Source organism: Temnothorax longispinosus, chromosome 9 (assembly GCF_030848805.1).
Source record: "Temnothorax longispinosus isolate EJ_2023e chromosome 9, Tlon_JGU_v1, whole genome shotgun sequence".
NCBI classification, from domain to species: domain Eukaryota; kingdom Metazoa; phylum Arthropoda; class Insecta; order Hymenoptera; family Formicidae; genus Temnothorax; species Temnothorax longispinosus.
Window position 1 is genome coordinate 18,630,229 of NC_092366.1, and position 15,752 is coordinate 18,645,980.

Here is a 15,752-nt window from a genome sequence, read left to right on the forward strand (position 1 = left end):
TGAACGCTCTGATAAACAACTTTCAAATAATAAAAGTCTTTATTCCTGGAATTAGATTCCGTACAGCATAATAATTATGAGAGAAACTAATAATTTTAGCCAAGGCTAGTATTATTTAACAAAAAGGATAATATTCGGATTATTACTTTTCCTTACGACTCGTATACTGTATTATATATTGCAGCTATTATACATATGTTTTGTCGCAATGTCTTTTCTTTAATCAAATTTAAATCAAGTATTTTTCAAATTTTCTTATTCGCTATATCAATTTAGGCAGCAAAACAGCCTGAATGTTATACTCTTTATAAAATATACTTTTTTTTTAAATTATATTTCCATCGGTTTCCTCAGGCAGAGCGGCCTGAATATACTACGTTCTCTAATTTAACTTTAAAAATTTGTAACAATTTTTTTGAATTATGCCATTATCAATTTTCCCAGGCAGTGACCTGAATTATTTCTTTTGTTATTCAAACGTTACGAAAAATGCAATAAATAATTACAAACGATAAGACGAGGACATACCTGTACGCTGATAACCGTCTCGCATCCAGCCTCCATCCATCCATCCTCTCATTGTCAGATGCGCCTCAGAAGGAAGTCATTTTCTCAGCTAGTGACCTGAATTAATTCTTTCGTTATTCAAACGTTACGAAAAATATAATCAGTAATTACAAACGATGAGACGAGGACGTACTTGTATGCTGATAACACAACCGTCTCGCATCCAGTCTCCATCCATCCTCTCAGACGCACTTCGGGACTCTCGGAACTCGGATGGAAGTAATGGCGGACGAAAAGGACTTCAATCAGTTCAATCAAGGGCGCGCAAAAATGGCGACGCGACGCAACGCCGAAGCGTCGTGATATTCGTACGCCGGCAGCGCGCCTAATATGTCGCGTCACGCGCGAGCGCGAGACGCTTTTACGTCCGAAATTCCACTCCTCGACAATTATACGAGAAGTTAACAATCGCGAGCGAGGAAAATAAGAACACGGAGAGATTCGTACTACCGCCGGCGCCGGCGCCGGCGCCGCGGCGCCGATCCGTCCTGCGTCTACCGTCTCGGTCGCGGATCGGTTCAATTCGAGATTTTCACGCGTAACGACGGCACATACCTGACTATTCGCGTCGCGAACGAGAGACGAGCGAGCGATCTTTCGGTAGGCACTCTCGCGATGAGAATTTCCCGTCGTCGGACCGAAAAGAGGAAAATGCAGAACAATTTGAGCCCGCGAGATCCGAGCGCGTCCGCGTCCCTTCCACCGCCGTCCCCGAATACGAATGACGAAATACGACTAGTCGCGAACACTCGCGAGTCACGAGTCGCCAACGATCGCGCGATACATCGCGATACATCGAGGGCTCGCGAGCGCGGCGGCGAGCCAATCGGAACGCTCCACGATAAAAGTCGCCCGTCGGCGGCCGGGTTGCCGCTGGTTGCCGCCAGCGCAGCGCATCCGGGCAAACGTCAGAAGAGTCAGAACGGTCGGGGCTTTGTGCGGAGGCGGTGTGCTGTGTGCGGTCGTCGCTGTGCTTTCGGCGGATGTGAATGACTGCTGGTGATGTCGCGTCTCGCCCGTACGATTCACGGAAAGATGTCGAGGCTCCTAGGTGAGTCGCGCGCGGCGAATCGCCGAGTCGCCGGCGCCGAACTCCGATTATCGTCGACGCCGATGGCTTCTGACGTTGACACTACTCCGGCGTTATCGCCGGAGTTCTGTGTGAACGACACCGCAACAAGTGTCCCCTCGGATCCCGTTCTCGCGAGAAAGAACGTCGTCGTTCACCTCCGCTCCCTCGCAGCCTCCCGCGCAGCTTAATCGCGTAAATTTAGACACTCGCGCGTCCATCCGACGTACATATCTTGTCGCATACTCTCATGTGCTCTTTTCGTTACAGGTGTCCTTCTGCTAATCGCTGGAGCGAACTCCATGTACGCCCCTAATTCAGCCGTCATTGATCTTGATCCAATTAGTTTTGATAAATTAGTGTTAAATAGCGATCACATCTGGGTGGTGGAATTCTACGCGCCGTGGTGCGGACACTGTAAACAGTTGTTGCCGGAATATGACAAAGCGGCTACTGCATTAAAGGTGACTCGTCATGTTCAATTTTGTTGTTTTTCTACTTGTATATACACACATAGGAACATATATATGTATGTATGTATGGTTATGTGTCCTAACAGGGAGTTGTAAAAGTTGGCGCGGTAAATGCAGACGAGCACAAGTCTCTGGGAGGCAAGTACGGGGTTCGTGGTTTCCCAACAATTAAGATATTTGGGCTTGACAAAAAACCAGAAGACTATAATGGCCCGAGAAGCGCTGCTGGCATTGTCGACGCTGCGTTAAACGCCGCCAGTCAAAAGGTTCGAAGAGCGCTAAGTGGTAAAACTTCAGGAGGTGAATCTAAGGTAAGCTACAGTTCGAATAGGACTAGCTTGGGATTTATTTACGAAGAATATTTAAATAGAGAGCGTGATATTTGTACAAAAGTAGAAAAGATAGTTTACTGATGTGCGAATTACTAAATCATATTTATGTAACTATTCATTTGCAGAGCAAAGATCCTAAAGATGTAATAGAACTGACGGACGAAAACTTTGACAAGACTGTTTTAAATTCTGAGGATATGTGGCTAGTTGAATTCTACGCTCCTTGGTGCGGTCACTGCAAAAACCTAGCGCCTGAGTGGGCAGCAGCGGCTACCGAACTGAAGGGCAAAGTCAAACTGGGAGCTTTGGACGCCACTGTGAACACGTTGAAAGTGAGATACATGCTTTCTTAATATTTCCTTGCAACACGGTCTATATGGCAAACTTGTTTTAACGCACATGATGTTACAGGCAAGTAAATACGAGATCAAAGGCTATCCCACTATCAAATTCTTCGCACCGGGCAAGAAGGACGCTGACTCGATGCAAGACTACGACGGCGGTCGCACGAGCGGTGACATTGTCAACTGGGCGCTCGAGAAACTAGCCGAAAATATCCCAGCGCCGGAAGTGGTGCAAATAACGTCTGAGCAAAAGCTGAGAGCCGCGTGCGAAGACAAGCCGATCTGCGTAGTTTCCGTTCTGCCACATATCCTGGACTGTCAGTCCGATTGTAGGAATGGATATTTAAAAACTCTAACTAGCCTTGGCGAAAAATATAAGAAGAAGATGTGGGGGTACGTATTATAAACTGATGTATATGTAATTTAATAATATCCATAACTGTTTCTTCTTTCATAATTTGATTATTTATGAAACTAATTAGTATTTTTTTATATTTTAATTCTTATTACAAAATTTATTTCACAATAAGTCATGAAGAAAGTAGGATAGATTAAGCAACACACAGATAGGATATTAATATAAAAATTTGATAGAATTAATACAATTACTTTTAATATAATTCAAGAGTAGAAAAAAATCTTTTCATAATGTGATTTTTTTAAAGAGGCTATAAGTTTTTGTTTTACATCGTATAAACCATGTTCGGTTGTTAATAATTCTCACAAAATATTCTATTTTTCATGTAGATGGGTTTGGGCTGAAGCTAGTGCTCAACCGAACATCGAGGATGCATTAGAGATCGGAGGTTTTGGCTATCCCGCGTTAGCAGCCGTCAATATCAAGAAGATGAAATACTCTTTGTTAAAAGGTAGTTTTTCATACGACGGAATAAACGAATTCCTACGAGATTTGAGTTATGGCAGAGGTGGCACCGCGCCCTTGAAGGGTGCTCAATTGCCTGTCATCATCGAAACAACCCCTTGGGACGGCAAGGACGCCGAACCTCCGCAGGAAGAGGATATCGATCTTAGTGATGTTAACCTAGACGAGAAAGACGAACTATAACTTACTGAAAGCCAACGACTGAATTCTTCTTAAAAGAATTCATCGCACACAACGTATATCGGTTCTGATAAAAACTGATTAAGGGCGTAATCGCGAATCGGTATACGAGTCATATTCGCCCGGGAATTTATTTTGTATCATCAGACTTAATATCCATATATACTTAAGAGCCTACATCGATTAATTTCATAACGAAATTAATGGTAAGGAATATAATTCCATTCAATGATTTTTGTATGAAAACCAATATCGATATATATAATTTCGATATATATATATATATATTAAATTATATATATATATTTCGATATATAAACATCGATATAATCATTTGTCGCTCTGTGTATCCTAAGGAAGACCAGTTCTCAGGTGCAATTGTCTAGTTTTACAAAACACACGTTTAAGTAACTCTTCCATCCGAAAAGCCAATTTTCTACATTTTTTTTGCGTTGCTTTAGGAGAAATGAACTAGTTTAGACTCCCGTTATAAACGTACGTATGTAACTCCTATGTTGTTTGCATCGTTCTCCATGTGTCTGGATAGGAAAAAGGTAGAGCAGTTTGAAGTACGAGCTCCGTGTGTCATTATGCATTTATTAGCCTGATGATTACTTTTTAAAAGTAGGTTGTTTAAGATACACATAGTTTATGTAAAAAAATCCTATTTGTAATAAATATACATCATACTATTTCTACAGAAGTCATTTTTATGAATATGAGCTTTTTACATATTGGTAGCGCAAGAAAAAACTCGGCAAGGCTATTAATTGCTTTTTCCCTATAACGGGACCAAATTTGGGGATTATAAAAATCAGTTTGTTATTGTGACGTGTTTTAGTATAATATTAATATCCTCAGCTAATTAAAACGAGTATACTTTTTTGCAGTCTTTTAGAGTCTTCCATCACAAGCAAAATTGCTGTATGTTATATGCTATTTGTACAAACTAACGAATATGTAACATTTCTCATTAAAAATTTTTTTAGACATTTAATATTTTTTCGTTTCCAACACGTGTCTAAGATAATCTTTAGTTTGTATAGGTCAGTCTTCTCTTACAACGGTATATATAAATGCAATAAAAATGAAATTATTTCCATCGATCGCTGTAAATACTTATAAAAATTCATCCTATTGCGTATCTAAGAGAATACGAAAACGCGATCTCAATCTTAATATTTTTCTACTCTAAAAATCTAATAGAAGTGTTAAGTTGGTATAAAACTTAATTGCTATTAAACTCGTACAAAAATACTGTTACTCTAAGTGAATGTATCTATGCTTATAAAATAAATGTCTGAGTTACGTTTATCATTTTAGGCTTACTCTCATTGATTCAACGATGCGTCATTTGATACGTTGTTTGAGTCGTTCGAGTCGCAATATACTCTCATGTGCGGCACGTTGTTAACATTATCGCTAACAGTGCACACAGAATTAACTTCCGTTAACTCTATGATGTCGTAGGCCGCCTCTTTCTTGCATAAATATGGGTACAGTAGGAAAGCGTAGTAAGTGATCGTACTGAGTACGATGATGCCTATGATTAGCGCGATGATCCCCCAGGCTGAAATCCATTTCCGACTTGGAAGTGGATGCGACTCGTTTATGGACGACGCCGCTTTCTCACTTTTGGCATTCTGATCGTCCGTCTGCCTGGAGGGCTTGCGTGAATATACTCCGCTCTCAGGGAGTATCGCTGTAAACATTTCCACCGTTATGGCTCGTCTACAATAGCCGCAACAGTATGCAGTAAGACGTAAGCAGTAAGCTGTTGACTAATGGGATTTTTGCAATTCAAGAATAATCGACTGTGGTTGGTCAATAGCTTACTTCTCACGTCTTACTGCATACTTTTACGGCTATTGTAGACGAGCCATTTTAAATATCGAACGATAATGCGGCAAAGGTATAAGGCAGCATCTAGTAAAATACCAAGATAACAAGTACTGATAACGCAGTCACGATAAAGAGTGGAGCAAGCTTGAGATTCTCAAGAAATGTATCTAGAACCGAACTCAGCATCAGCACTTACCAACGACGGCGATAAGGGCTAAAAGATATATTGCCCTCATAATGTCCGGATCTTATCGGTCTTAGCTGGTGTGAGAGATGCAGAAAAAAACGTTATCCGTCACCTTCCTTTCGTATCACCCTGGTGATACGAAAAGAAACAACCATTCACAACTATCGTTAGTGTCTAAAGGCCTTCTTCTTTGATTTGATGACAATGATGACGCAAGTGTCCAAAGGGCACCGAAAGGGTCCCCCGCGTCCCGCGACTCCCGGGTGTTCCATGAAAAACAACGAAAAAGAGAGACATTCCTTGATTATGTGCACCTAAGGAGAGAGAAATCTCCCTGCTGTAATATATAGGGAAATTTACGTAGGGAATTAGGGATGCTGTAAACGAATGTTACGTGGAGCTCGCAGACGTTGTCTCCAATTTCCAAATATAACAATTAAAATAACTAATTTTAGAATTTATTATAATTTTATTATAATCAAATTTATTATATTTATTGTATTTATTATTTTAAAAATTTATTTACTATATTATTATATTTATTTAGATATATTATATTATCAATATTTATTATAATTTCATCAATTATTATTTAATTATTAACATTATTGTTTCAAGCTTGACAGCGGACGAATTCAACAATAACTTCGTCGACCAATGAAGTTATCAAGCGGACGGGGCTCGAGTCTCGACGCTCGACACGTGCGGTGGACAAACAGCTGATCCGGTAAACATGGCGGCGTTGAGAGGTTGCATCTCGGCTGCCTGCAGCATTTTGCCGAACAATATAAATTTACTGGGACACGGCGTAAGTGACTACCTGAGCGATAGACTTTTTATAATCCATGTTTTTACATCAATATAAACTTATCGAGATATAAGTGAATGTTCGAGAGTCGTAGACTGTTACATCTTACGTCAGTGTTGCTGCACTGACATAAACCGTGTGTTCTTTTCGTCTAATTACATCGTGCTTTCTCTGTACAGCTGCAACAGATACGGAACTACGTCGGCTGCAGAGTGGTGCGCGATCAGAAGCGTAGGCGATGGGCGAAGCAGTACGCCGAGGAACGATTGCGGCTGGTTGCCTTGAAACGCAACGATATTTTGCCAATCGAGATAAGAGTAAGTGACAGTCCCACCTGCAAAAATAACCGATCTTTCTGTAATCGGAGAATATAAAATTGACGAAAGCGCAGAATTTTCCTTGCATCATGTCGCTTTTCATCGATGCATTTTTATGTACAGCGCACTTATATGTAGAATTCTCTATTTGAAACAGCGCTGTACATATTATCTTATGTAGTATAATAATATTCTGGAGTAATTGAAACCACATATAAATGATTCTCTTTCAGGAGCTCGCTGGCAAGCAACTAGACGAAACAATTCCCAGACAGACCGCGTTGAGACAATTAACAACGAGATGCGTTGTGACGTCTCGAGGCCGAGGTACGATGATTCGATGGAGGGTATCACGATTCATCTTTCGCCACCTAGTTGATTATAATAAAATGGCTGGAGTGCAACGTGCCATTTGGTAGAACGATATGCACCTTAGACTGTATATTACTTGCATATTGTGCTATAAGTGAATACTAATGAAGCGTAAATGATACCTACACGAGAGGATATGAATAGAATAAATCACCATTATGTTTCCCTACGTACATTTTATCGTTCTCCTACTTCTACATTATTATGTTGTGACGTCAGAAACGAGAAATCATGAACTTTTTTTCCTATGTATGCCAAAACAAATTAATTTTTTTCCCATACCGTATCTTGCACATTTTTACAGATTAGTAAGATATATCGAGAACTTTTTTTAGCTTGATGGATCACTAAATAGACCTGTAAATCTTGACCATTTATTACTTTACACTAAAAATGTAAAACGGAATAAATTATGCATTTACTGCATAACGTGCATGACATTTATATGAAATTAATTTATGTATACTGCATGAAGAAAAGAAAGATTTATGCAATATACGTAAGTGATTTCTGTTATCGTAATTTAATACGGCTGGAGAAAGAATATCGATGTATCTCAAAGAATAATAATTGAAGAAATTTCGTACAATTATAAATTGCTATAGATATACATATATTGGATCACGTAAAAGTTAATTATTAACTGTCGACCGCAGCTTACATGAAAATCGAGATTTGTACGAATCGAGAATATTATAAACTCGTGCTTTTCTATTCAGAGAATGATGCGTATGTTAGTTTCAATTATTCGGCTTTACATCGGGCATACGTATGTTTTTTTGTGAAGAAATCGATTCGGTGACGTACATGCTATGTGTAAACAGTTCTCGCTGTTTTCCTTCGTTACTCATATCTCATTTATTAGTGTATTCCTCATAACTGTTTGCGGGAACAAACCGCATCCTTGAATATTTTATTAATTCTAACGCGTCTAACTCGCTTTGACACGACTGCTTATCTCGTCTCATCGCAAAGCGTAAATATGTACTGATCAAACGATTGTAAACTACTATTTAGGTAAATTTAAAAAAGCCATCGTAACGCAAAAATTCAGGTCTTAAATTATGAAGCCATTAATTAATTGAAATTCATAAATAAATTTACTTTTTTTTACACGAATGCTCTAATTGTAATAATAAACGCGTTGCGATCATCAAACTTCTGATAGAGAACGTAAAATATTTTATTTTGTTCGATCATTAATTAGAGTAATAAATATAATAAATAGATTTATTGATTCTTAATTCTTCTTCACTCATTCGGCTTCACCTTGAATTGTTTAAAAGAATTTAAGATTTTCTAGAACAGAGAAGAGATCGAAAGACAGTAGAGTATAAATAATTTAGGGCCGCGCGGTTGTTCCAACCTGTTGGTAAACTAACAACTAACTAATAGTTAAATCATATATGTGTCTTTTGTTTTTCCTTCAAATTAAACAAAGATAGACATATGATTTAACTATTAGATTACCAATAGGTTGGTAACAACTGGACCTTAAAAGTTCAATTAAACACTCGAAAAATTTTAACGCTCTGATTCGAATATCCCAATTTTAGAATAACAAAACCACATATTTATAATTCGTTAATTAATTCCGAAACTGCTGTAGTGGGTGTTGATCAAGCTGGAACATTTGATCCCGCAACATTCGAAGGAGCCTAAGACAAATAGGTGGTCATAATTTACTCAAAAAAATAGAAAAGCAAACAATGCAATCAATACGATCAGTGTCGTACACGTGGATTTTATTCTCAGCAAAGCTCCGCGTAAGTGGTATAGCCGACTATCTGATCGGACATGCGTCGCGCAGCTCCGCATGTAATCTTGATTCAAGCCGGTCTTTGTTCGCTAGTGCACGTTAGAGACACTCGAGTGGCGGTTAGACGCGACTGTCGCTGAAACTCACCTGTTTCTAGTTTCTTACCCACCGTCTGCATCTTTCCTCAGATGACATTCATGGTAACGAGAATCACGGAGTGCAAGATTTCATGTAGGTACATTACAATTCCCAATTCCCGACACAGTATCGTTTCCACGAAGAGCCTCGAACAATTAAAAAATAATTAAAAATTAAAGAGATCCTTATCAGAAGTGTCATTTCTTCTTGTTTTCGGTTATATGTCCCATGATATTTTAACAACAATCTAAAATATAACTGAATAATTGTCAAGTGTTCTATTAGTATTGCAGAATTAAAGAACTAAAGTATTTATTTGAAATAATTTAAAACAGTGAAGTATATGTATATTTTACATATATTATTATTTTTTTATTATATTACTAACACTTTCGCGTTTCGACATTTCTATATAATGCATAAACTTTAGGTAATATCAAATTTAATCAATATTTTTTTAACGTTATCTCCTTCTTGATCTTAAGTATTTATATTTGTATTATAATTTTAAATACAAATGTAGATTATAAATTTGTTTTTTTTTTCTTGAAGTAAACAAATCTTGATAAGAAATCAGAAATTTTGCTTTTTGATGAGCACGAATGACATCAGTTTGGGAAATACAGTAGTCATATGTTTATCTGGATATCTGTTTCATGACAAACAGATAAATAATTTCGAATGTCAAATTATTGATTATAATTGCAAATACGATTAAAATACCTTAATATTGCAATGTGTGCACATTAGATCTGTAGCTACAAAATACACAACATCAACAGCTCGATATACAGCTGCGCTGAAAATGATGATTATTTACGATTTTGAACCAAGATTAATGATAAATTAATAAACGGTTGATAAGAATCGATTTAACTTGGTGTATAGTTTCAATAAGAAAAATATGTAATATGTGAGTTTGTATAATACTATATTTGAACGACAGCCAACATTCATGAGTTCATGACACAAAACAACAAATGTATAGATCTCTATATGTATATATCATATATAGTTAACATAAACACAAAGATAAAATTGTAAAATATTAATACGTGTTTTTATATCATATTAATATATTTGTAATATTTTTACATTACATATCTCTTATCGATTTTTTTTAGAAAAAGAGAAACGAAAGAGCTATACTGTTGCAGTGTCGTGTCAAATTTGTTGAGCATCCCTTAAATAAGCATTTCTTGAAAAAATAATAATCCTCATTTATAAATATGTATCTAATTATCAATAAATAATAAAAGCTGGTATATAAATAATAAATAGAAAAATATAAATTTTCTAATAGACATTAATTGTATCTCTTTGCAGATGTTTTACATAATTTTTTTTATCTTTACACGTCCGATTTTTTATTTTTACATTTCAATATTTTTATAAAACTCTATAGAACTGCTGTAACCACACACATATATTCATGAATTACCATCACTTTCTCTCCGTCAGTTTGCATAAAGACGCGCGCATATGCTATTTTATGATTTCTCGCGTGAGTCTAATAGCGGAAATTTATGGACGACCTATTCCTCGGAAATTGCTCGCGATAGCCACTTAATAACGCTTGACAAGAGTTATTCTTCAAGAATAAACAAACGTATGAAATGACGTTGCACTTGACGCGCGAATCGGTTGTCTGCGTCAACATATCGGGTTTTTTACCCACGCTGGACAAACGACCAACCCTTTTACATGACAGAATGCGATGGCTCATTCGTATTCGATGATATAACACGACGATAATTAATTGTTCGAGCTATCACGTTCACTTTAAACGAACACCATCAATCCATTTTTTTAACGCGTATGTAAAAATGTTTATATCGATGATTAACGTCAGAATGCAAAAAAATTTGACGTACTAGGTTCTATTAGATCTTTAAAACTATTTATGGCAACTCGCATGTCCCTCGTTAGGATTTTCTAAGATATACGTGCACAAATTTTACATTACTTAATGCGCGATTCGCACGTATCGCTCTTAATTACGCGTCGCATAACATCCCATCAATTTCCGTTTCGTATTTGAAAAATATTATAAAAGGGTACAAAGCTATAGCGAGACACAACAAGTAATTAAACTAATGCATTTCAATGCGCGTACAGGGAATTAACGCAATTATTATATCTTTCACTCACTCTTGTTTAAATTTCTATAATGCGACTTGTGCGTGTATGAGGAAAACCCTCCAGGCGCTCCCAGTTTAATCAATCGCGATGTTGCGAATTAACATTTAACAGTCGCTAATGGGCTCACGCACAATAAACTGGATAATAAATTTATGTCTCTTTCGAGACACGCAGGTGTCGGGGAATTTTAACTTTACGTTTTCTTTTTTATTATTACGAAATAATCAATTTAATTATATCAGGATTTCTACGATGAAATGGGCGGTTCACTAAACGTCAACTACAGCATGATGTTGAAGACGAAGCGGATACTTACTGCGAGTTCTAAGAAAAACGTGACTCGTAAAAAGATCCTGCCATTGCTCCTGATGCGTCAGAGGAAGGACAAGGTGAACGGGATAGAAACTCAATTTTCGGACTCTCATCCTCCGACTCCGCCGAGGCCACGACCGTTCCTTCACAGTGGTTTCCCGAGTGAACAAACTCTGTCCGCGAACAACAATGTAAGTATCGTAAAAAGACTCGACTGCTTGTTTCATATATCGCAGAAGTTTTATTCCTCGAAGCTTCGAAAAAAAAAAGAAAATTATCGAAAATATAAAAGAAAGTGAGGAAAGTGGATATAATTAAAATCTATAGTTAAGTATAAAATTAAATAAACCTTTTTCTTTTTAAAGAAAACTTTTTACGTTGGTCGATATATTCGAGATTCATATTACACGCGATAAAAGTAAAGTATTGTAATATCGAATGAAAAATTCTCTTGTAGGATCCAGAGAGCTTCCACTGTGCGATAGGGCCGGTTTTAGCGATGGCTCAATTGTTTGGAGTTCTACCGGTTTCAGGAGTATGCAGACCGAACCCGTCGCAGTTAAAGTTCGCGAAATTTTCGTTTCGTACCGCCTACGCCGTTTTCATAAACGCGATGGTGTTAGTTGTGGCGGTATTGGCGGTTATTCACATGATAAGAACGCTGAACTCCACCACTTTTGAAGTGAAAGGTAAACAAATAAGTATTTTACGCTTTATATAGCACTATGCCGCATCTATCTAGAGACTGATATACACAGCTTTATTTCATAGTGAAGGATAACGATATGCAAAAGGATTAACTCGTAAAGTTAATCGAAATTCTCAGCAGATTCTCTTTCCAGAAGTAAAATCAAAACAAGAGAAAATAAAAAAAATTGCAAAATTATTTTTCGCTTTTGTACTTTATCTCAAATAGTATTTATAGGTACTTTAAAACTGAATAAGATTTATGTGAAAATAAATGCAAATGGAAGATTGCTTATTTTCATCGACATATCAGCCGCATCACATTATCTCCACATTTTTTCTTCCAAAACGTACTGTCAATACTTAAATGCGATTGGATTTTAGGAGGAATAGCGTCTGCTACGGCAGGCGCGATATTTTATGGGAACAGCGTGATAGGCCTGATAATATTTTTCTGGCTGTCGCCACATTGGATAACTCTTCAACGCAATTGGAGGTCTATGGAGCAATTCATAGACAGGTAGATATCAGTGTATTGTTTGAAAGGCTGTGGAAGTTAGTCACTAACTGATCGATGATCGCGCTCGCACACTTCAGAATTGCATGTGCAGCTGCATATACTCGCATGCGGATCGGAAATAATTACGATATTATTGTAATTATTATGCGCTCTCTCCCTCTCTCTTTTTGATGATAAATATGCGTAATATGTTAAATATATATTACGTATATTTATATTATACCGCGCGTGTCTATATACATAGTTTGGTGTAATATAGATGAATCTAACTTTCTCACATACTAGATACGCATATACGGCACGGTGATCGCGTGTCTGTAGCATCCATCATCAAAAGATATCGTCGCTTGTAATCTGCCTCGAGCGGCGTAAATGTTTAAAGACACCGCGTTGAAGCCATATTGTCTTTTAGAATCGATTGTTTCTTCTTGGAAATTCCACTGAGCAATGTTTCTCTTTAAAGTTGATTAATTTTGCACCACCTTACAAGTCTGTCGATGTAAATTTACCAGAATCTTTCGGTTTTGCAGTAATAAGGTGGAACGACCGAAGCTCCGTTGGAAATTCTACGCGATAACCGCTTCTATTCTGCTCATGGCCCTTGTCGAACATATATTGAGTATCGTGGTGAACACCACAAAGTACGATTGGAGCGGCAGTTCGGAGAATTCGACATTTCAAAATTTTCTACAAATATATTGCACGTCTTCTCACGCCTTTATCTTGGAGACATGTAAGCAGCGATCTCTTAGATTTAGATGCTGATCTAAAAGCATCGTTCGCAAACAAATTAAATAATGTTTGAATAAAATGTCACAGTAATCTAATTAAATTAATTAATCAATCTTTGCGTAAAAAAATATCAAAGTGTTTTAATGGCATTCAATAGTTATGTTTTTATACAAATTTGCAATTTTCTAATTTCTTCAATTGTAATTGCTTTCTTTTAATAGCAGTTCAATTTGACTATCCCTGTAAAGTAATTAAACTTACACCCATTTCTCCAAAGACTTTTTTTTAAACGCATGTTTCTCTTTTTCTAAATTTTTTTAAAAAACCTTGATTACTTTAGCAAACTTAAAACTTTTTTTATTTCAGTGACGTATAACTTTGAACTCGGTATTTTCATTTTTATCGCCAGCAAACTTGCGACTTTCACGTGGAATTTCACTGACGTTTTCATCATGCTGGTAATAAAACTTTGCAAGTGATTGAACATATTTCTCTACTCAGAACTGCTCAGAACTAAATGTTTTCAATCTAATTAACTAACTCGATCTTCTGGTCTGAGTTTCCAGGTAGCTACCGGCTTGGCCGAAAGATACAAAACGTTGAACAAGGAAGTGATAAGGTCTACATCGAAACATCGGACAATAGACTGGTGTGGATTGCGTGAAGATTACGCTGCTCTTAGTTGCATGGTGAAGAAGGCTGACAAGAATATCGCACCCATAATTCTCCTGTCGTTTGGAAACAATCTTTATTTCATCTGTTTACAGCTACTCAATGGATTGTCGTAAGTGCTTCACATGACGAAAAAGAAAAGACAACAAAATCAATTATTATTATTATTATTAATTAACCATTAATTAGAAAAATTATAGTCGTCGACGCTTCCAATAAACGCATTTTTACTTCTGCATTGCAAGAATTATACTTGCTCTTTCACTCGGATGGAAGAAAAGTTTACAACGGCGAAAAACATCTTTCGTCGATAAATTTATTTTCTATTGGTTTAGCAAATGTAACTGCATGCAACATAATGCAATAATAATACGTCTTCTTTAATAATTTCAAACGTGATGCAAATGTCGAATTTTAATTTCGCGCGATTCTCATTTTATTCTATCTTCCTTACAGAAAACCGGAAAATGCCAACATACTTAGTGATATATACTTCTTCGGATCTTTTATGTTCCTGATCGGCAGAACGGTGGTCGTCACCCTGCTCGCTGCCAGGATCTATGATCAAAGTAAAGTGATATTGCCGCTGTTGTATACTTGTTCAGCATCCACCTACAATGTAGAGGTAAACCATTCGAATTTCATCAACGTAAAAAAAGCAGTAAATACCATAATTTCTTGAAATTCATATTCATCAATTCACGAATACCATAATCCCTCAACGCGTTGTATAAATTATTTAGTTAATTCGCTTAATTTCTTATATATATACATATGATAATCCATACGATTGTTTTACAGACAGAAAGGCTGATATATCTACTCACTACTGATGACATCATGCTTACGGGAATGCGATTCTTTTCTATTACGCGGAACTTTATGTTGGCGGTAAGAACAAATCTCAAAATTCAATAAAGAGAGTAATTTTGCGGTATATTTCTTCGTAATGTCACGATAACGCATATAAAATAAGATAAAAATACAGATACTAAGGATAAAGTAAAGTGTATTTTATGTATTATTTGATTTATCTGTATGTATTAATGGCATTGGAAGCGAAAAAAATTTAATTAATATTTGTTTATATCATTGTTTTCATGATTTTCGATATCTTTACATGATGATAATCTTTTTCAAATTCATGTACAGGTGGCTGGTGCAATTGTAACGTACGAAGTTGTGTTGCTACAATTTAACGTCTCAATGAACAATTAAGTATATGTAACAATGTATATGTAACAATGTATATGTAACAATGTATATGTAACAATGTAACGTCGCCGATAGGCAAACTGTCACAAACTAGATTATATAAGGTAATATAAGTATTTGTATTCATTGAAATTAAAAAATCATCCTAGACATTATCATCTCCTCGCAATTTGTGCTAAATGTTGCTATTTCTGCAATTAT

At 36.7% G+C, this 15,752-nt stretch overlaps 3 protein-coding genes and 1 long non-coding RNA gene across 4 annotated transcripts; 3 read left to right on the forward strand and 1 right to left on the reverse strand.

The window, feature by feature from the left end:
- The first annotated feature begins 1,443 nt into the window (after window positions 1-1,443).
- Window positions 1,444-5,165, forward strand: Cabp1 (Protein disulfide-isomerase A6 homolog CaBP1). Its single transcript, XM_071788347.1, has 6 exons — window positions 1,444-1,618; window positions 1,907-2,100; window positions 2,196-2,420; window positions 2,567-2,773; window positions 2,853-3,178; window positions 3,533-5,165. The coding sequence occupies exons 1-6, from the start codon at window positions 1,570-1,572 to the stop codon at window positions 3,849-3,851; spliced, it is 1,320 nt and encodes a 439-aa protein (XP_071644448.1). The 5' UTR covers window positions 1,444-1,569; the 3' UTR covers window positions 3,852-5,165.
- Window positions 5,166-5,571: 406 nt separating this feature from the next.
- LOC139819148 (uncharacterized) lies at window positions 5,572-6,379 on the reverse strand. The gene is made up of 2 exons (XR_011733615.1): window positions 5,887-6,379; window positions 5,572-5,774 (listed from the first exon to the last, which is right to left on the reverse strand). It is a non-coding gene; the product is annotated as an uncharacterized lncRNA (long non-coding RNA).
- Window positions 6,380-6,525: 146 nt separating this feature from the next.
- On the forward strand, window positions 6,526-7,543 carry Mrps14 (mitochondrial ribosomal protein S14). The gene is made up of 3 exons (XM_071788350.1): window positions 6,526-6,685; window positions 6,865-7,002; window positions 7,236-7,543. Exons 1-3 carry the CDS (start codon window positions 6,611-6,613, stop codon window positions 7,419-7,421), a joined length of 399 nt encoding a protein of 132 aa, XP_071644451.1. The 5' UTR covers window positions 6,526-6,610; the 3' UTR covers window positions 7,422-7,543.
- Window positions 7,544-8,824: 1,281 nt separating this feature from the next.
- Window positions 8,825-15,701, forward strand: LOC139819141 (gustatory receptor for sugar taste 64a). Its single transcript, XM_071788333.1, has 10 exons — window positions 8,825-9,364; window positions 11,656-11,916; window positions 12,183-12,414; window positions 12,797-12,932; window positions 13,463-13,665; window positions 14,031-14,122; window positions 14,231-14,448; window positions 14,793-14,961; window positions 15,138-15,227; window positions 15,489-15,701. Exons 2-10 carry the CDS (start codon window positions 11,671-11,673, stop codon window positions 15,552-15,554), a joined length of 1,452 nt encoding a protein of 483 aa, XP_071644434.1. The 5' UTR covers window positions 8,825-9,364; window positions 11,656-11,670; the 3' UTR covers window positions 15,555-15,701.
- Window positions 15,702-15,752: the final 51 nt, after the last annotated feature.